The sequence below is a fragment of the Takifugu rubripes genome, chromosome 17 (genome assembly GCF_901000725.2).
Source record: "Takifugu rubripes chromosome 17, fTakRub1.2, whole genome shotgun sequence".
NCBI classification, from domain to species: Eukaryota; Metazoa; Chordata; class Actinopteri; order Tetraodontiformes; family Tetraodontidae; genus Takifugu; species Takifugu rubripes.
The window spans coordinates 15,334,333-15,351,444 of record NC_042301.1 but is presented as its reverse complement, the minus strand read 5'-3'; the positions used below and the strand labels follow the sequence as shown (position 1 = coordinate 15,351,444).

The window sequence follows — 17,112 nt, the reverse complement described above, 5'->3', positions numbered from 1 at the left end:
GCTCCTGGGGAACAGGTTCAATTAATTGAGTTGGCAATTTCAGTGCCACTTACAAACACCTGTTTTACCTAAATGAAAATATTATTGTGTGAAATACCTGTAGTCTACATAGTGGTTACACAAAAGTTGTCTAGTATAAATATGAATAATCGGTATAAAGAGCTTTTAGTACTTAAACTTAGCTTGAATACTAAATAAAATAACCACATTCACACATCCGTCATATATAATTTTAAAAGAACACCACAGAATGCATTTGGTTTTCATTAAAAATGTATTGAAATTGCATTTTAAAAGCCAGAAAGCTTCATTAGACGTGATTAGGGAGCAAGTCTGGACAACTGTGACTGCTGCAGACAGGGTGCATGATGCTGGGCCTCTCTCTCAGGGCCGTCTCTCTTCCTGCTCTCTCCCAGCCTTCATTTGCAGCAGGCAGCAGACTGTGAGCTGCAGCATCCCCCTGTGGCTGAACCCGGACCTTGTTTCTTCAGCTGCAGGGCCAGCTCAAAAGGATCCACAATGCCCTCCTGTATCAACAGGTCGACGTGGTAGAAATTACTACGAGTCATCCTGGTGTACGAATTCCAAGTTCCGTTTGGGTTATGTAAGGCTGTCTCACCCAACACAGCTAGGATAAATGTTTTTGTATTCTCATTATTTTTGATAGCTGCAGAATAAAGGTGAGTTGTTTACAACTAGTGTCTTTAATCAAGGATTCGTTCATTAAATTGTGCTGTCACATAAGTGACAATTCTCACATGATATTTTACTAGGGATAGTCCAACTATTATATTATATTTTGATCACACTCAAAGATTATAAAGCTTCTTTTCTGATCAAAATAACATCCCATTAGCAAAGTAGGTGTGAAAGACTAACAATCTATTTACATTAATAAACATGTTAATGAAAGAAATGCAATGGTGGTGAAACTAGATGCGCATATATTGAGAGAATGATCACGGGAGCTGATAAGATGCCTTTACATGAACAGAAAGAGAACATTCTTTCTTGTTCAATGTTCCTCAGCACGACTCCACAGTCTGATTGTGACTCTGAGACAGCTGCTTGACCTTGCGCCTCTGGATGTGTGCGTATGCGTTTGAGTGGGTATGTCAGTGTGTGTATGTGTGTGAGAAAGAGGGAGAGAAAGAGACAGAACTTGGAAAATGTGTATTGCTACACGTGTGTGCACATTATTTGGACCGCAGGGCTGTACGGGTGTGTCAGAAACTAATGCCATACGCATACTGACCTCTAGTGCTCAGTGGAATGTACAGAGATAGACCTGGAAGTTACCGTGCACTACATACAGCTGTTTTCTTTTTTATTAATAAAAAAACAATATAAGAAAATGAGTAAACTAGCCATCTATTTAAAAAATATATTGTAAACAACTTACGCACTGTTTTTATCTCTGTGGGGAGCATTTAGAATTCCTTTTTGCATTTTAAATTTTGTAATGAAGGGCACATTCTGACCTTAGGTTTGACTCCGCAGGGCTGAGCAGGGGCTTTTGCTGGCTGACAAGTGAAGTCCTCTTTAAATCTGGAGCATTTCAGAATGGCGGCAACCTCTCCATCAACTGCCACTGCCTCATTAGCCTTTGAAACACACATTTGGCATCGTGTGCATGCAACAGACATCAAGCTTTTGTTCTACTGCAGCATTAACAGACCTTGAATGTGTACTGACAGTCAAACTCAAAGCTGTCCTCCACTCCTGTAATGCTGCCATTATATATGACCTGACATGGCCCTGTGTCGCCTTTAGGGACCTTGAACAGTCGATATGTGGCAGAGACAAATTTGAAGTCACCTGTGAGGTCAGAACAGGTACAAGAGCGTTAATACATGTATGACAGTCAACTGTGCTACAAGCCAACTTGGCCGACCCAGTGCCACATTCCTCCCACCCTGAGTCGGTGCTGTGGACTTTAACACTGCAGATCCTTGGTAGAATCTCAATTATATTTAGAATTAAGTGCACCGATGTAAAATAAAAAGGCAGAAACAAACCAAGGACGTCCTGGAGTTCTTTGTTTCCCACAGTGATGGGACTGGCTGTCACCAGTCGTGGTGGACTGAAGCCCACTTCTTCAGCCAGGAGCAGCAGATCCTTCCACCAGAGAGCTCCACTCAGACACTCCCCTGGCAACAAAAACTGGATCATACTTTGATACATATCTGCAGCCGTTAACAACAGCATGAGCTTAGCTTTACCGTACCCCACAGGACTTTGTGATTTCTCATTTCCTCTGTCAGTCTGCTGCTGCTGTAGACGTCGCTGAAATACAGCTCACCGCCGTCCTAGAGACAGTACAACTGTGCAGTAAATATCAATCTACAGTCAATAATAACCACCACCTTCACCATGCATTGCCTCTGAATGTTAAAAGAAGAGAACCTTGAGCACGCTGTAGGCCTCAGCCAGGACTCGCCTCTTGTCTGGAGAGAGATTCACCACACAGTTGGAGCTAAGGCAGAAAACACACATTACACATAAATTAAAAAATATATATAACAAATGAAAGAGAGAGGGAGGGAAGGATGCCTTACATGATGATATCAAAGGAGCCCTTTTCCAAGCCAGCTTCAGTCAAGGCTTCAATGAAGCCTTTGACAAACGTCACGTTGGGACTCTTATAACCAAACTCTTTCATGTGATAGTCCAGGTGTGTCTGGGCCACGTCCAGCTAAAGCAGAAGGCAAAAGAGTTCAACCTGCACCAACAGCACGTGCATTGAGGGGCACCATGTGATGCTCATCTACCTGCTCTTCAGTCATATCAATCCCAGTAACATGTCCCTTCTCCCCCACCAGCTGACTCAGCATATAGCAGTCTCTTCCGGATCCACAGCCCAGGTCCAGAATCCTGCAGCCCTCCAGGCTCTCAGGCACCACCAGACCACAGCCATAATACCTGAGGATGATCCAGAAGGTCAAAGTTATTATAGTTGCTGAAGCGACCTGAAAATGTCAGAAGTTACATCACTGACTTGATGATGACATCTGGGTGCACCTTCTTCAACACCTTGGAGATGTAGGCAGGGATGGGTTTGGCTGGGGCCACACACGCATTGGTCTTCAGGTCTGAGGTGCTCGTCACCCTTTTGCCATAATAATCCTGTTCGACAGCGAGATAGCCAGTTTGTTCAATAGCCCCATCATAAAACTGGCCCTTATCAGTTAATATATAACTGTTACGTAATGATTGAAATGAACTTTGGAGGTCGAGGACTGATCAGAATATAAAATCATGGGTTTGACAATTGCCACGTAAAACTGTGAAATCTTGAAATTACCTTGACATCTGCATGAATGTTGCCGTCGACAAATTCCTTTTTACACCCACTAAAAACAGAAGTTCAGCAAAGTTATGACCTTAGATCAGATGCGGACGCAGTCAACGCGGCTAAGCTACCCTGCATGCTAATGCAAAAGGCTACAGCACACCGGATAACATTAAGGAACTTTACGCTCATCGTGAAACGATTTATTCATCTAAAATGGGTTTGCTTATATTCAGAATCTTAAGTCACAGCAGTAAGCGAAACACCACATCGAGGCTATGTGTGCGTTATGTCCGGATAAACATAATACATTTATCAGACTTCTAGTAACTAACATTACAGACGTTAGCGCGTTGTTAATTTTACACAAGTGACAGAGAATGGGAAGCCTCATCTTACCTCACTTCTTCAGCCATTGTTAGATTAATTAACCCTTTTACTTATCCACAACTGGCGAGAATGCCTCGAATTGTCGTCGCTCTGTTCCCTGACCATGCTTGTGCCCCCAACAGCGCCCCCTTCGCTCTACGCTTGGAACTACAGCCAAGTGTGACTGGAGACAATTCTGTGCACTGCGTGAGAGACCAGATGTGACAGATGTGAGCCAGCGCGCCGGTCTCACAAGAAGCGTTGCCAGTTCAATTGAATTTCACGAGGAATTTCTGACACCGGTGTCTTTGCACAATAAAGGGCGCGGATATATACGAATTGCTGTGAAAACCGGAGTGTGCGAGAACTTTCCGCCCTTGTGACCGACTACTCACCTTCCGTGCTGGGAAGACGCACTGGATTAGCTGTGCTCCTTCTGCCCCGCACTGCCCTGCATCATACATCAGGTGGGTCGCTATTTATAAACTGACGTAAGATGAGCGCGCAAAATATGTTTTTATTGTCTTAATACTATTTGTTTTAAATCTACAGGCCCTCTGCGCAAAGATAATAAACCTGAACTTGCCTTGTCATGGATTTAGTGGCCAAAGTTACTAATCTTTGCGTGAGCAACAGGAAATTTGTGGAGTGAATGTTGCTTGGAACGTGTTTGGAGCGCTGCGTAATGAGCCCACTGTGATTTTGGAGGACTGATTCCTGGGAATATTGCCGCAAAATCCGTGATGCGGCTTTTCTGCGCGGCCTGGTCTTTCTTATGGAGATCTCCTTCCACTTAAATCGTCGCAATACGGCTGCAGCCTACAGGGAGATGTACCGGGACTCCGTGTTTCCAAATTTGGCGCACCTTACCCCTCCCGTGAAGATGTTTCCGAATGTAAGAAACTGTTTCCAAAGCACGGAGCCGTCGGAAACTCTACAGCGGGGGTTCGAGGAGGAGCGCTTCCAGGAATTCCACACCATGCAGCCGCGAGTCGCGTTCTTCACGGGCCCTTTCTCTGACGCTGTCGGAACCACCCGCGGGGTTGCAGCTGGACCTGTAGAGTGCATCGAGTCGAACGAGGGAAACAGGCTGACAGAGGAGTCCGGCTCATGCTGAGCAGAAGCACAAACGCAGACATTGGCATTCGCAGTATTGTGCAAAAGTGTGTAATTGTTGCACTTTATGTTGTGTTTTTGTTATATGGCCCCATCTTTTTTTCCCTCAAATCTCCTTTTTTCCCCTTCAGAGTCTCAATGAAAAAACACTGATATATGCATTTATTTTAAATCTAAATTTTAATGAGAATCAGTATCAGAAGATGGAGACACGTTTCCACTGCGGGAATTGCTGGCAAATACGAGCACAGAAACTTTACAGCAACCATTCCTCCCACTCGGCCCTCTCGATGGTCGCGTCTCCACTGAGGGGAAGGACCCTGCTTGCTGAAATGTCAAGAGTTCGGACTGCTGTACAATCATCGTGGGACAAGCAAACCTCATATCAAAGAAAACAACAAGGAAGGAGGAGCTGAGGTGGCGTAATAACCTGTAAAGTGTTGTGAAATGGCCATTCAGGGGAAGGTCCTGCAGTGGAGACACGCACCAACAGCCCTGTAAAATTACCCCAAAGTTCCCGCGGTGGAATCCCGCCTGAGGGACCTCGTTTTAAAAGCTGAACACAAAAGGTGACGTTTGATTAGACGTGATTAGGGAGGAAGTCTGGACAACTGTGACTGCTGCAGACAGGGTGCATGATGCTGGGCCTCTCTCTCAGGGCCGTCTCTCTTCCTGCTCTCTCCCAGCCTTCATTTGCAGCAGGCAGCAGACTGTGAGCTGCAGCATCCCCCTGTGGCTGAACCCGGACCTTGTTTCTTCAGCTGCAGGGCCAGCTCAAAAGGATCCACAATGCCCTCCTGTATCAACAGGTCGACGTGGTAGAAATTACTACGAGTCATCCTGGTGTACGAATTCCAAGTTCCGTTTGGGTTATGTAAGGCTGTCTCACCCAACACAGCTAGGATAAATGTTTAATTTTTTTTTCTTTAGTATTTTTTAATATTTTGGACTGCTGCAGAATAAAAGTGAAGAGGTGGTTGTTCATTATATTGTCCTGTCACAGAAGCACAGCCTAGAGGTTAAAAGCAATATTAATAAACCTATTTCCAATAGTTATGTGCTGATCATTGTCACAGATTATAAAGCTCATTTTCTGATCAGCAGCAAACACTGACACTACTTCTCATCACACACTAGTGGCAAACACACACGAGAACGATAGTGTCTGCAAATTGTGGTTTTTCTTTGAAAGATTCTCATGAAAGCACCCTCTGACCTTAGGTTTGACTCCGCAGGGCTGACAAGTGAAGTCCTCTTTAAATCTGGAGCATTTCAGAATGGCAGCAACCTCTCCATCAACTGCCACTGCCTCATTAGCCTTTGAAACACACATTTGGCATCGTGTGCATGCAACAGACATCAAGCTTTTGTTCTACTGCAGCATTAACAGACCTTGAATGTGTACTGACAGTCAAACTCAAAGCTGTCCTCCACTCCTGTAATGCTGCCATTATATATGACCTGACATGGCCCTGTGTCGCCTTTAGGGACCTTGAACAGTCGATATGTGGCAGAGACAAATTTGAAGTCACCTGTGAGGTCAGAACAGGTACAAGAGCGTTAATACATGTATGACAGTCAACTGTGCTACAAGCCAACTTGTCCGACCCAGTGCCACATTCCTCCCCACCTGAGTCGGTGCTGTGGACTTTAGGCATTTTAGTAGACAGACACAAAAAAGACAGATACAAACCAAGAACTTCCTGGAATGCTTTGTTTGCCACAGTGATGATATTGGCTGTAACCAGTCGTGGTGGACTGAAGCCCACTTCTTCAGCCAGGAGCAGCAGATCCTTCCACCAGAGCGCTCCACTCAGACACTCCCCTGGCCACAAAAACTGGATCATACTTTTGCTTTCCTTAACGCAGCACGGCACGACCTTAGCTTTACCGTACCCCACAGGACTTTGTCCTTCCTAATGTCCTCTGTTAGTCTGCCGCTGCTGTAGACGTCGCTGAAATACAGCTCACCGCCGTCCTCGAGACAAACAGTAGAGTAAATACCAACGTACGCACAAAAACAACCACCTGTACTGATTCATAATCTCCAATCTAATATGAATTTGGGAAGCAGAGAACCTTGAGCACGCTGTAGGCCTCAGCCAGGACTCGCTTTTTGTCTGGAGAGAGATTCACCACGCCGTTGGAGCTAAGGCAGAAAACACACATTACAGCATAGACACCATACAAAAATAAGAAAGGAAGAGGGCGATGTGCCTCACGTGATGATATCAAATGAGCCCTTTTCCAAGCCAGCTTCAGTCAAGGCTTCAATGAAGCCTTTGACAAACGTCACGTTGGGACTCTTATAACCAAACTCTTTCATGTGATAGTCCAGGTGTGTCTGGGCCACGTCCAGCTAAAGCAGAAGGCAAAAGAGTTCAACCTGCACCAACAGCACGTGCATTGAGGGGCACCATGTGATGCTCATCTACCTGCTCTTGAGTCATATCAATCCCAGTAACGTGACCCTTCTCCCCCACCAGCTGACTCAGCATATAGCAGTCTCTTCCAGTTCCGCAGCCCAGGTCCAGAATCCTGCAGCCCCCCAGGCTCTCAGGCACCACAATACCACAGCCGGTGTACCTGAGGATGATCCAGAAGGTCAAAGTTACTATCTTTGCACCTGAAACCACATAGAAATGTCAGAAGTTACATCACTGACCTGTTGATGACATCTGGGTGCACCTTCTTCAACACCTGGGAGATGTAGGCAGGGATGGGTTTGGCTGGGGCCACACACGCATCGGACTTTATGTCTGAGGTGCTCGTCACGGTTTTGCCATAATAATCCTGTTTGATAAGAAATAGTCAGTTTCTTTAACAGCCCCATCATAAAAGAGGCTCCTAATAGTTAAAATGTAACAGTTACGTAACAATTGGAATGAACTTTGGAGGACGATGACTGATCAGAATATAAATTCATGGCTTTCACAAATCATTCGATGCTTCTGCACAATCTTGTCATTACCTGGACGCCTTCGTGGATGTTGCACGCACTAAAAAGAGAAGTTTAACAAAGTTAGGACTTCAAAACCGATGCACACGACACTCAACACGGCTAAGCTACCGTCTATGCTAACTTAAACGGTACATGCCTCCAGCATACAAAATAAAGTTAAAGGAGTTCACGGTATCAATAATAGGTTTCTCCAACCTACACATGTGTAACTATGTTCAGAAAATTAGTAATGAATTCACCGCTGCAATGACATGCGTGATTTACGTGCAGTTAGAGATTTAAAGTCTTACACTACAGGCTTCTATTCACTAAGAATACTGATGTTGTCGTGTTGATAGTGTCACAAGAGTGACAGAGGATGCAAGGTCTGATCTTACCTCATTTCTTCGGCCATTTCTGGTTAGATTCACGCTTTTATTAATCCACAGCTGGAGGAGAAACGTCTTCGAACGGTCTCTGCTGTGACCAAGCTCCCGCTTCGACAGCGCCCCCTCTCGCCGCTCTGCCGCAACTGCAGCGCTCCTCCCAAGTAGACTTGCACAATTCCATTCATTTAATTCCCAAAGAAAACGAGAAAAGTCCGTGTGGATCTGGAGGGGGCGTCATTTTATTGAGCATTCACTCATCTTGTAACAAACGATGACACGGGAAATCTTTGGTGAGAAGCCCCCGATCTCACATTACATACATTCTCACATTTGATACATTCTAAAATTAGGAACTGTTAGTCAAACGTACCTTTCTTGCAATGTCAAGGTTAAGTCTTAAGAGATTAGAACTTTTAAGGGGATCAATACAAACAGACATTTGGTTTATTTTAGCTTCGCCACTTGATTTGGTTCCAATATTATTTAAAGACTTCAATCTGTAAAATACCGTACATAATTTGCTACTACATATACATTAATGTATACATACAGATTGTGCTCAGTCATTCATGGCTTGAAAAGACATTCATCTTGATACAGAAAATACCTAAGAATTTACATTGTGCTTGAGTAATCTCAGGATGGACTGTTGGAGGTGTGAATAAATCAGTTATACTTTCATATCTTTATCTTATATATATGTATATAATTAACTGCTGAGATTACTTTTTATACCATTACTGTATTTCCTGATCTTTTTTTTTTCATTTACTTGTGTTTATATACAGATTACTTTCAATGTCTAAGTAAGGCAACGACGACAGTTTGTTCAACGCTACAAAATTACATGAATGGAATTTTTAGAAAAATGTTATAAATGATCAAAGTCAGGTCAACAAGAGTGGAACAACTGATCACAAAGTTTTAGTTGGTTTTTTTCTTAATGACCATAGCCTAGCTGGTGAAGGTGGATAGAAGTAAATGACACAAAGGTTTGAGGTCCAACATTGTAACACTCTTAATCTCTTAAAAGTAGAATCTCTTTTGCTAGACTTTTGGTTCCCTCTTTCTCACAGTTTCCCAGCTTCACTGAAGCTTATTAAAACTATATTTCTGGGGGTAGGCACATGCTTTACACTTTCTAAATTGTCATCGCACAAAAAAAAAAACTGCTTACGAGCCAAATCTGCCACGTTTCCCAAGAACAACGCTCAAAGGTCCAGTTGTTGCAGGAGTTGCAACACACAGATTTACTGATAGCAGACGTGTAATTGGGGAGCAGATTAGCGAAATAAAGCATTTTTGATTATTATTTTTTTAAACTTCACTCACCTCAAGACAAACAGGAGTTGTGCAAAAGAGAATCTGCGTACATGTAATTAGTGATGCGTTTACAGGCCTCTGTAGAGGGCCAGAGAAACAGAAACAAGGCAGACTGGTTTTCTATTGATGGAAAAAGCACTTTGAAGCAGGAATATGCACAGCAGCTCACACAGGCTTGTTCACTTTCCCCTGTACAGCATTAGATTGACGTTTAGCCATTCCATACCGACAATCTCTGCTCCTGCTGTTGGTGTCGCTTTCTTATTAGTTTTTATTTCGTTTTCAGGGGCGGGGGAGGGAAGTGCCGGATCCTACCTCCGCTACGAGTGGCGAGGGCAGGGAACGGCCCTGGATGGGTTGCGAGCTCATCGCAGGGCCCTAATTGAGGTGCACTGGCACCTCCACACCTCTGATAATTGACTAGGCTGGGGTGTGTGTGTGATATAGTTAGGACAAGAATACGACTGCTAAGTAGGGAGATTTCGGCTCCTCCTCCCAACTTCGATGGGCTGTTTGGTGGTTAAGACTTGGCTTTAGGTAAAGGTCAGGTCAAGGACTGGGGTCAATTAAGGGGAATGCATGATGACTATGAAACAAACGTGTGTAGATTCCTCCCTGCTGTGATTGGTTTGCAGAACAGTTGTACCTGATACCCGTCTTCTGCCGTTATTTCCGCTCAAGTCTTCTTAGTGTTGTGTGTCCAACTGGTAGTGTCATAACTCCATCACAAGTATCAAAAACCACATCAGTATATAGTGTGTGTGGCATGAGAAGACAAGCTGCACACAGAACCGTCCTGACGTCCACAGGTTAAGGCCACAGTTCCAGTGTTGCACTTTGGATTTGAACTGTTTTTGTTTTTTTGGGGGGCGAGAGACTCAATTTCAACCTCCCGTAACTGTTTTATAGTAGATGACACATTCATGACACAGGTAAATGCCTTAAAACAATTGGGCTACATCCACATGTTGTGTACCACTGCTTCCATCTGAGAGACAAAATGCGTTGTGCTTCAGTGCTGCGGTGCTTCCTGCTCCTTGATGGTTTGAAGGAGGAGGCAAACGGCGGGCTGGAGCGAGACGCCCCCCGCGACCTGCGCCGGCTGCGAAGGTCCCGACGGCCCACGTGCGGCTCGCCTCTCCAGTCCACCCATCGCCTGCTCCTCCTCCACCGTGAAGGAGTCCCGGTGGCCGCAGCTGTCGCAGAACTCGCCCTCCTCCGGGTCTCCTTCATGCTGCAGGAGCTGCTGCAGCTCCTTCATCTCTTTATCCTCCTCATCCGACACGGCAGCTCCACTGAACCCGCTGCTCCCACGTGTGCCGCACAGACACATCTCGATCCCAGAATCCCCGGTGAAGCGCCGCCTCCTTCCGTTGGGGAGGCGATCTTTGTCATCAATGCAACCCTCCGATAAGTCCTTCAGCAGGGGGTCTTTGCAGGAACTGTCTGCGCTTTCACCTCGTTTTTCCTGGCTGGAAAGTCCCTCACTATGGAGCCGCCCTGACATCAGTATCACGCCCGAATCTGGCACCGATTGTCCGGGTTTGTTGTCCGGCTTTGACCTGATGGCTAAGCTGGGGGTGGGTGGTTCTTCGATGCTGGGCCTGCAGCAGAGATTGTTAGAGACCAGGGGTGTGGGCGAGGGTTGAACTGTTTGTCCCTCCTGCTGCTCAGGAGCCAGTGGACTAGAAGCCACCGAGGTCGGGGCAGATTGTAAGGCACTGTAGGGAGGTGGGGGAGTTGGCGGCCGATTGACAACCTCTTCATAATGAGGAAGGAGGTAGTTTGGAAGAAACCCTGCAGAGGAAGAGTGGAATAATCAGCAATTGATGGGAAAATTGACAATTTTTTCTCTTCTTTTCAGCACAATTTTGTATTCTGAGGTCTGTTTTTTGACTGATCTACTGTCTTTCTGCTATTGAACACTGGTGGTGCAGATTTGAGTTCATGTCCAGGGAAGAAGATTCATGCCCTTGGTGATGTGATGATGTGGGAGCTCTTACTGAAGTAGAGTGGGACAGCGGGGTAGTTGTGCGCTTCACGGTAGGCGATGAGGTTGATCTCGTGTTGCCGCTGCTGCTGCTGTAGGCGGTGTTTGGTGCGGCGGTGGTGACACACGCAGCAGCAGCTCAGAATGAAGATGATCGCCCAAACCATCCAAAACCCTGCAAGACACAAACAGGCACATTAGATCCTTTCAGATAAATCCGCAAATGGATCGTCCCTGCTCTGCGGAGGTCCCGGAAGGGAGGTAACAGGCCGACAAATGTTGATCAAATGTTGTTCGTTTAGCCTCCATCACTGTTCATGTCTGCCCTTGAATGATATTAAGTAGAAAATCCAAGGCTCAGTATGACTAAAACATATGTTCTATCAAGAAGACACAAAGTTCCCTGTTTTATCCAAGAAATTGTTAAAATGTGATATTCCGTCGAGCAGGAAGGATAAATTGAACGCTGGCTTCTTAGCTTTGTACCGGTTGGGATTACTGCCTGACTAAAACTGAAATACTGCAAACACGCAATGTGAAAAAAGGTTAGATTTTTTACCTTTTTAACCTCTATTTATCTACCTAACCACGTCTTCAGAACGGACTCCATGGCAACTGGTCTATAACATTGACAAGTCGCCAGAAAATGAACATCAGCATGATTTTTTTGCATGATTGAATCTCATGGACTATTTCAGGACAGGGAAACACTCATTTTAAGCTGCTGGGACTCGTGGGAACCAGTATCTACACATGCAGAGACTGTTTTTAAGCTTCCCAGCAGACTCCAGCCATCATCTTTTGTCCAGAAGTCCTTCAATGACTTTAGCTGATGGGATAAAAAAAGACAGTTGCCACATTTCAAGGCACAGGAGAAAACTCCCAGATCCAGGAGCATTACAACATCACGCTACGAAACAAGTAACCCAATAGAAAGTGATGGTCTTGTAGCCAGAATCCGGCAGTAAACTTGGTTTTCCAAACATATCCAACTTTGGTCAAAGTTGACCAAAGTGCGACCAAAGACAAAAAGAGTTATGAAACAAATTTGTCCCGTGCAGCCGTGTCAGACCACACGTGGTTTCTGATGCCTCCCCCCCACAAAAAACATCCCTTACAATCTCCCAGATAAAGCCTTGAGATGGTGGGAATATGTGAGTCATGCAGAAGTGTTGTTTTGTAGTTGTCAAATACTTGTGGTTGTGTAATCAGAGTGGACAGATAGTGTGTAACCATGAGGGCGCTCTCTATAACGTCAGCCCTTTGGTGTCATGTAGCAACACTTAGTGAAGGACTGAACAACAGGGAAAAGGCACCTGAGCGCACAGCTAATTAGCTCCCACAGCTCCTTAGAAGTGGCTGTGTGCTTCAAGTTCTCTCTACCGCTTCTTGATAAACAGCTAAGTCCTGGTATGTAATTAAAGCACAGGACTGTTGGAGTGGCCCCCATTCTCCACTGTAAAGGTCACTGGGTTTTCAGAAAAACAAGCACTAGCTGTGCTCACTGCGGACCAACATGTCGAGCGAGTTAATGTGCCGCTGCTTATTATCTGCCGCCAGCTGACGATAACAGGAAGAAGTGTCAGCTTTCACCATTTCAATTAAAAAAGGCTTGAGAAGCTGGGGGGGAGACGTGAGCCGATAACTTAAAATCCCAGAGGTCGCGGCGAAAGACTGCAAGGAGAGTAGATTCTTGGTGAACAGAGCGGAACGTACAGAGGGGGCAGAAGAGTGCGAGGAAAGGGGAGGTTAAGCAGAGATCCTTACACCAGAGCTCGTAGTAGTAGCTGCAGCACTGAGACTCCCCGCAGCAGTGTCCGGACTCGCAGCTGTAGCTCTGGTTGTTGACGCCCTCGCAGTGCAGTAGACTCTGCAAGAGACGAGCACAGTTCCCTTTTACCCTTTTAAAAGAATGTATTTACAATGTCTCATCTTTCAAGAAAATAAAAACGGATCTAATGACAGCCTGTCCAGTCTTTGCATGCGCGCGCGCGTGTGTGTGTGTGGGGATCAAGTTTTATTTTTCACAAGTACAGAGCGAAGTTTAATTTCACTCGGTGAAAGATCAACAAGGTTAAAACTGCTCCGCACCGACGCCCCAAACCTACTGCACAGCACCAACAACTTGTTGATTTCAACACGTTTGGCGTCTCGTCAGATGGATTCTTACGGCTCCAAACAAAAGCACAGGTGTCACAGAGGAGCGGCCAGCAAGGGCACTGCGATGAAATGATATTTGGGCGTGTGAGAGAGGAGAACAAAAGCAGAAAGACGGCAGAAAACGAGACAGGAGGGAACGTGAGGCGACGTGTAGGCAGCCGTGAACAGGCTGCAGCAGGACACGCGCAGTAGCCAATCTTGGGTCGGCGCACAATCCGTTATCATCACACCCGGCGTGTTTACTCATTATTGCACAGGCTCTGCAGTTAGCGAAGAGTGAAACGTTAAATCCAGGGTATCTGGTTGCTCCAGAGCCCAGATTAGCGATCAAAGAGAAGGGGAAAATATGCAACATGAAATGCAGCAGATCTGGGCCCCAACCTCTGTGCTGAATGTATGTCACGTCCCCCACGTACGCAGAGTTCCAGCACACCAGATACGAGTTTCCTTGAATCCATAACGACCCAGTTCTATAGATAAATGTGTGACACGAGAGCTTCTCAACGTTAGCGAGGAGAGGGGCTGGGCCGGGCCGCCGCCTCGCACAGATAAAGCTTTGTGCTCGAGCTTCAAAGTGCTTTGGTGAATTGTGATTTGGAAACGCTGCAGCTCTCTAAAAGCCACCAGATGTGGTTCTGCTATTCTGCTGTCCTGGGACCAAAAAGATGCCCCCCTCTCCCTCTCTAACTCTAATTAAAATTTTGCTTATTAAAAATCTCAATTTCCCTCCAAGGTTGGAATGTAATGTAATTACAGAAGTACGGCCATCACTCATCGGGCTGAGTGACATGGAGACTCCGCAGAAGGGCGTCTCCTTATCTCTCAGCTCCTTAACTCACCCAAAGAAAACCAGTCCAACGTACGCTCCGGCTCACTTTCTCCGATTTTCCGAAACACGTAAATCCAGACCAAGACAGCGGACGACGGAAATTTCCAGGCAGCAGAATTCAGCGTGCAAATGCTGCTTTCTGTCACTCTCTGCGGCCTATTTTTCCCCAACTTTTCATTTTCAAGACAAACACTTGAGGCCGTGACTGCTCCCATTGTCAGTGTGCACTCTCGAGTGTTGCCCCGGGCAACGCAGCATCTACCATTGTCTACCTGTTGACGCTCCTCTGACCTTGATCACCTGTAACTTTGAATATTAAGTGTGAATTATTTAAAAACCAAACAACTCCCCCCACAAAAGGCTGGACTGTGGTGAGCTGAGATTTGACACGCTGCCTTCAAAGAGCTCTATTTAATCATCTGCCTCATTTTGGAAGCACAACTATATCACATGATGCGATGTTAATCAAAAAGAAAGTAAAACAATCTCCGCAGCAACTGAGCGAAAGCAAAAACTATGCTTCAAATGATGTGTGAGATAGACTCCCAGACTGAGCAAGCCAAGAATCTAGTCAGTCTAAATTCTTTTTACCTGTACAACACAAGAATCCATCCCTGTCACTCTGCTCCAGCTTAAAAACAAGATCTGGTTACGGAGCTTGTTGCCCTTTTAATGGAGAGCTGCTGAAATAAAACCAGACCCGGGTGATGAAGGCTGTGCAGATGTGTGCCAATTCTCAACGGTGCGGTCGGAGCTGATCCACTTATCTCCGGCCTTGAGACGTCCTCACTTCTCTGTCCAGCAGACAAGGAGAGCTGCACGTTTGCAGGTGGAAGCAAAAGCAGAACTTCTCCCCCGGTTTTAAACAGCGGAGGAGAACCAGCCACGCAGATGCCGAAGCATTTTGCAAGCGTGCGCCATGCAGAGGACACGAAAAGCATAAATAACTAAATACTGACCAAGCATATTTTGGTAATCGTTTTTAACAGTGCAAACCTTCAGGTGCTGGACCAAGATCCCCAGAATTTCTATTAGAAGCAATGAAACCGCGTGTTGAGGTCACATACACGTGTCTTTGTGTGCATGTGTACTAGTGAAAGATAACAGATAAAGGTACGATAATTGTCCTGTCCACATGTAATCACATGTGATGGGACTGTTAACCCGGGCAAAAGGAGCATAGATCTACTCGATCCAATAGGAAGAGACCCTCGTGCCTGCAGACAAATAGGTTATACAACTGTCAGCTTTGTATTCCTGTGAAAATCTGAGGAATATTTTGACATATTAGTGATGCCTGGTCCCAATAGGTGATGACAGGTGACTCGTTTCTACTGTTATATGACAACAACAAAATGGCTTTGCAATAGTGGCAACACAAGGTAGATGACCTGCAGTGGGTTTCAGTCCGAAATACAAAGGAAAAGAAAGAGCTGCACATATGAAGATGTCGATAAGCCTTAATTAGACATAATCAAAGTTTTGTCGGTGTGAAATCTATCATTCACTTCTACTGATGTGATCTTAGCCTCAATCTTCATTGAAGAAAACGCAATTAAACGTCTCCTAAAATGGAATTATAACGGGCAGAAATCGATTTTGATGTGTAAAACGGGCAAAACACACCTTACAAACACCGATGTGTTTACGTTCTATATTTTCTATCACGCCATTATATAAACAAAACTGAAATCTGACGTCGCGACATTACACCAAACGTGGATTGTCTGGACAATATTCACAAACAAGTTGAAATGTGGCTGCACCTAATGGTCGCATAGATGTGCTTTTATTGTGCTCCTCAGCTCGGGTTAAAATGTCAAACGTCGACCGTAAACAGAGCCAAACAAGGCCTCGGCTGGCGGCTGTCCGTTTACTTTAGCCCCGCTAGCCTCGTTAGCTGCCGCGGCTAGCAGCAGCTAGCCAGCGCTGCTTGACAGCCCAGCCGAGAGTCAAGACAAATCATCGCGGTGGCTGTTTCACAGTCACGCAAGTCCCCGGTTGGCTGACCTAACCTTGCGGGGAGCTAGCCGGCTATGCAAGAGCCCCGTGCGTGAGGGGAGAGCCTTGCCTTTGCCCGCTCATCCTTACCCTTTCCGCTGCGGACTCAGTGGGGGGGATCGAGCCAGCAGTGTGCAAAAACAATCCCATTTTCAGAGCCCAGCTCACGCTTCTCATTCCTCCGGAGGGTGGATTAAAAACACCGCTGTTTCAAAAACTACAAGTATCCCCGACTAGTTCTTGCTCTGAGTGGCGCTGGGAAGCCGCTGGCTGCGCCGCCTCTCCACCGTAGAGGACATGTCAACCCCGGGCACGGCGCTGGCGCAAGTGGCGGCGGTGGGCGCCGCTGGCCGTCACAGCTGTTACACAAGCCGTTCCACAAGCCGTTCCACGGTGCCTCGGTTCGCTGGGTGTGGCGTGGTCGCCTCGACCCGATCCATGTGCGCAACGTGATGGGTGTTCGGCCGTGTGGATCGCTGCTGCGTGCGCGGACTAATGAGCGATTGGACAGCCGCGGCCAGCTGGGAAGGGCTGTCCAATCACGGGTCGGTGCGTCTCCAGGCGCGGTCACGTTGGCCTCCCCACAGGAGCGATCGCTGATATATAAAAAGAAGCAAAACTCGTCCTATGAAGCTCCTGCAAACCAGCAAAGACAAACCAAGGCGGGATAATTAACTGGAAATTAGCAAATTTTATATGTAT

At 46.1% G+C, this 17,112-nt stretch overlaps 3 protein-coding genes and 1 long non-coding RNA gene across 5 annotated transcripts; 1 reads left to right on the top strand and 3 right to left on the bottom strand.

The window, feature by feature from the left end:
• Positions 1 to 255: 255 nt before the first annotated feature.
• as3mt (arsenite methyltransferase) lies at positions 256 to 3,817 on the bottom strand. The gene is made up of 11 exons (XM_029850456.1): positions 3,692 to 3,817; positions 3,305 to 3,353; positions 2,999 to 3,126; positions 2,772 to 2,922; positions 2,559 to 2,695; positions 2,407 to 2,476; positions 2,228 to 2,309; positions 2,019 to 2,150; positions 1,679 to 1,818; positions 1,482 to 1,604; positions 256 to 527 (listed from the first exon to the last, which is right to left on the bottom strand). Exons 1-11 carry the CDS (start codon positions 3,706 to 3,708, stop codon positions 420 to 422), a joined length of 1,137 nt encoding a protein of 378 aa, XP_029706316.1. The 5' UTR covers positions 3,709 to 3,817; the 3' UTR covers positions 256 to 419.
• On the top strand, positions 3,758 to 4,792 carry LOC115253223 (uncharacterized). Its single transcript, XR_003891492.1, has 3 exons — positions 3,758 to 3,891; positions 3,983 to 4,128; positions 4,214 to 4,792. It is a non-coding gene; the product is annotated as an uncharacterized lncRNA (long non-coding RNA).
• A 138-nt stretch (positions 4,793 to 4,930) lies between these two features.
• LOC105419121 (arsenite methyltransferase-like) lies at positions 4,931 to 8,257 on the bottom strand. Its single transcript, XM_029850458.1, has 11 exons — positions 8,117 to 8,257; positions 7,749 to 7,776; positions 7,443 to 7,570; positions 7,213 to 7,363; positions 7,000 to 7,136; positions 6,857 to 6,926; positions 6,674 to 6,755; positions 6,471 to 6,602; positions 6,170 to 6,309; positions 5,994 to 6,095; positions 4,931 to 5,574 (listed from the first exon to the last, which is right to left on the bottom strand). Exons 1-11 carry the CDS (start codon positions 8,131 to 8,133, stop codon positions 5,467 to 5,469), a joined length of 1,095 nt encoding a protein of 364 aa, XP_029706318.1. The 5' UTR covers positions 8,134 to 8,257; the 3' UTR covers positions 4,931 to 5,466.
• A 73-nt stretch (positions 8,258 to 8,330) lies between these two features.
• Positions 8,331 to 17,036, bottom strand: wbp1lb (WW domain binding protein 1-like b). 2 transcript variants are annotated; one of them, XM_003972564.3, is made up of 4 exons: positions 16,501 to 17,036; positions 13,188 to 13,290; positions 11,434 to 11,595; positions 8,331 to 11,227 (listed from the first exon to the last, which is right to left on the bottom strand). In XM_003972564.3, the coding sequence occupies exons 1-4, from the start codon at positions 16,585 to 16,587 to the stop codon at positions 10,443 to 10,445; spliced, it is 1,137 nt and encodes a 378-aa protein (XP_003972613.3). In that variant the 5' UTR covers positions 16,588 to 17,036; the 3' UTR covers positions 8,331 to 10,442. The 2 variants fall into 2 exon arrangements, with proteins under 2 accessions (XP_003972613.3, XP_029706317.1); XM_029850457.1 differs by lacking the exon at positions 13,188 to 13,290.
• Positions 17,037 to 17,112: the final 76 nt, after the last annotated feature.

What these genes read in the sequence shown, in the direction of transcription:
- wbp1lb (XM_003972564.3), bottom strand. Translation starts at nt 16,587, where the DNA reads ATGAGAAGCGTGAGCTGGGCTCTGAAAATGGGATTGTTTTTGCACACT. An exon ending in CTGAGTCCGCAGCGGAAAGG is followed by an intron (nt 13,291 to 16,500) that starts GTAAGGATGAGC and finishes CGTCTCTTGCAG; the next exon opens with AGTCTACTGCACTGCGAGGG. An exon ending in CTACTACTACGAGCTCTGGT is followed by an intron (nt 11,596 to 13,187) that starts GTAAGGATCTCT and finishes TGTGTCTTGCAG; the next exon opens with GGTTTTGGATGGTTTGGGCG.
- LOC105419121 (XM_029850458.1), bottom strand. An exon ending in ACATCCACGAAGGCGTCCAG is followed by an intron (nt 7,571 to 7,748) that starts GTAATGACAAGA and finishes CTTATCAAACAG; the next exon opens with GATTATTATGGCAAAACCGT. An exon ending in GGCTCATTTGATATCATCAC is followed by an intron (nt 6,927 to 6,999) that starts GTGAGGCACATC and finishes TTTCTGCCTTAG; the next exon opens with CTCCAACGGCGTGGTGAATC.
- as3mt (XM_029850456.1), bottom strand. An exon ending in TTGATATGACTGAAGAGCAG is followed by an intron (nt 2,696 to 2,771) that starts GTAGATGAGCAT and finishes CTTCTGCTTTAG; the next exon opens with CTGGACGTGGCCCAGACACA. An exon ending in AGGCCTACAGCGTGCTCAAG is followed by an intron (nt 2,310 to 2,406) that starts GTTCTCTTCTTT and finishes TACTGTCTCTAG; the next exon opens with GACGGCGGTGAGCTGTATTT.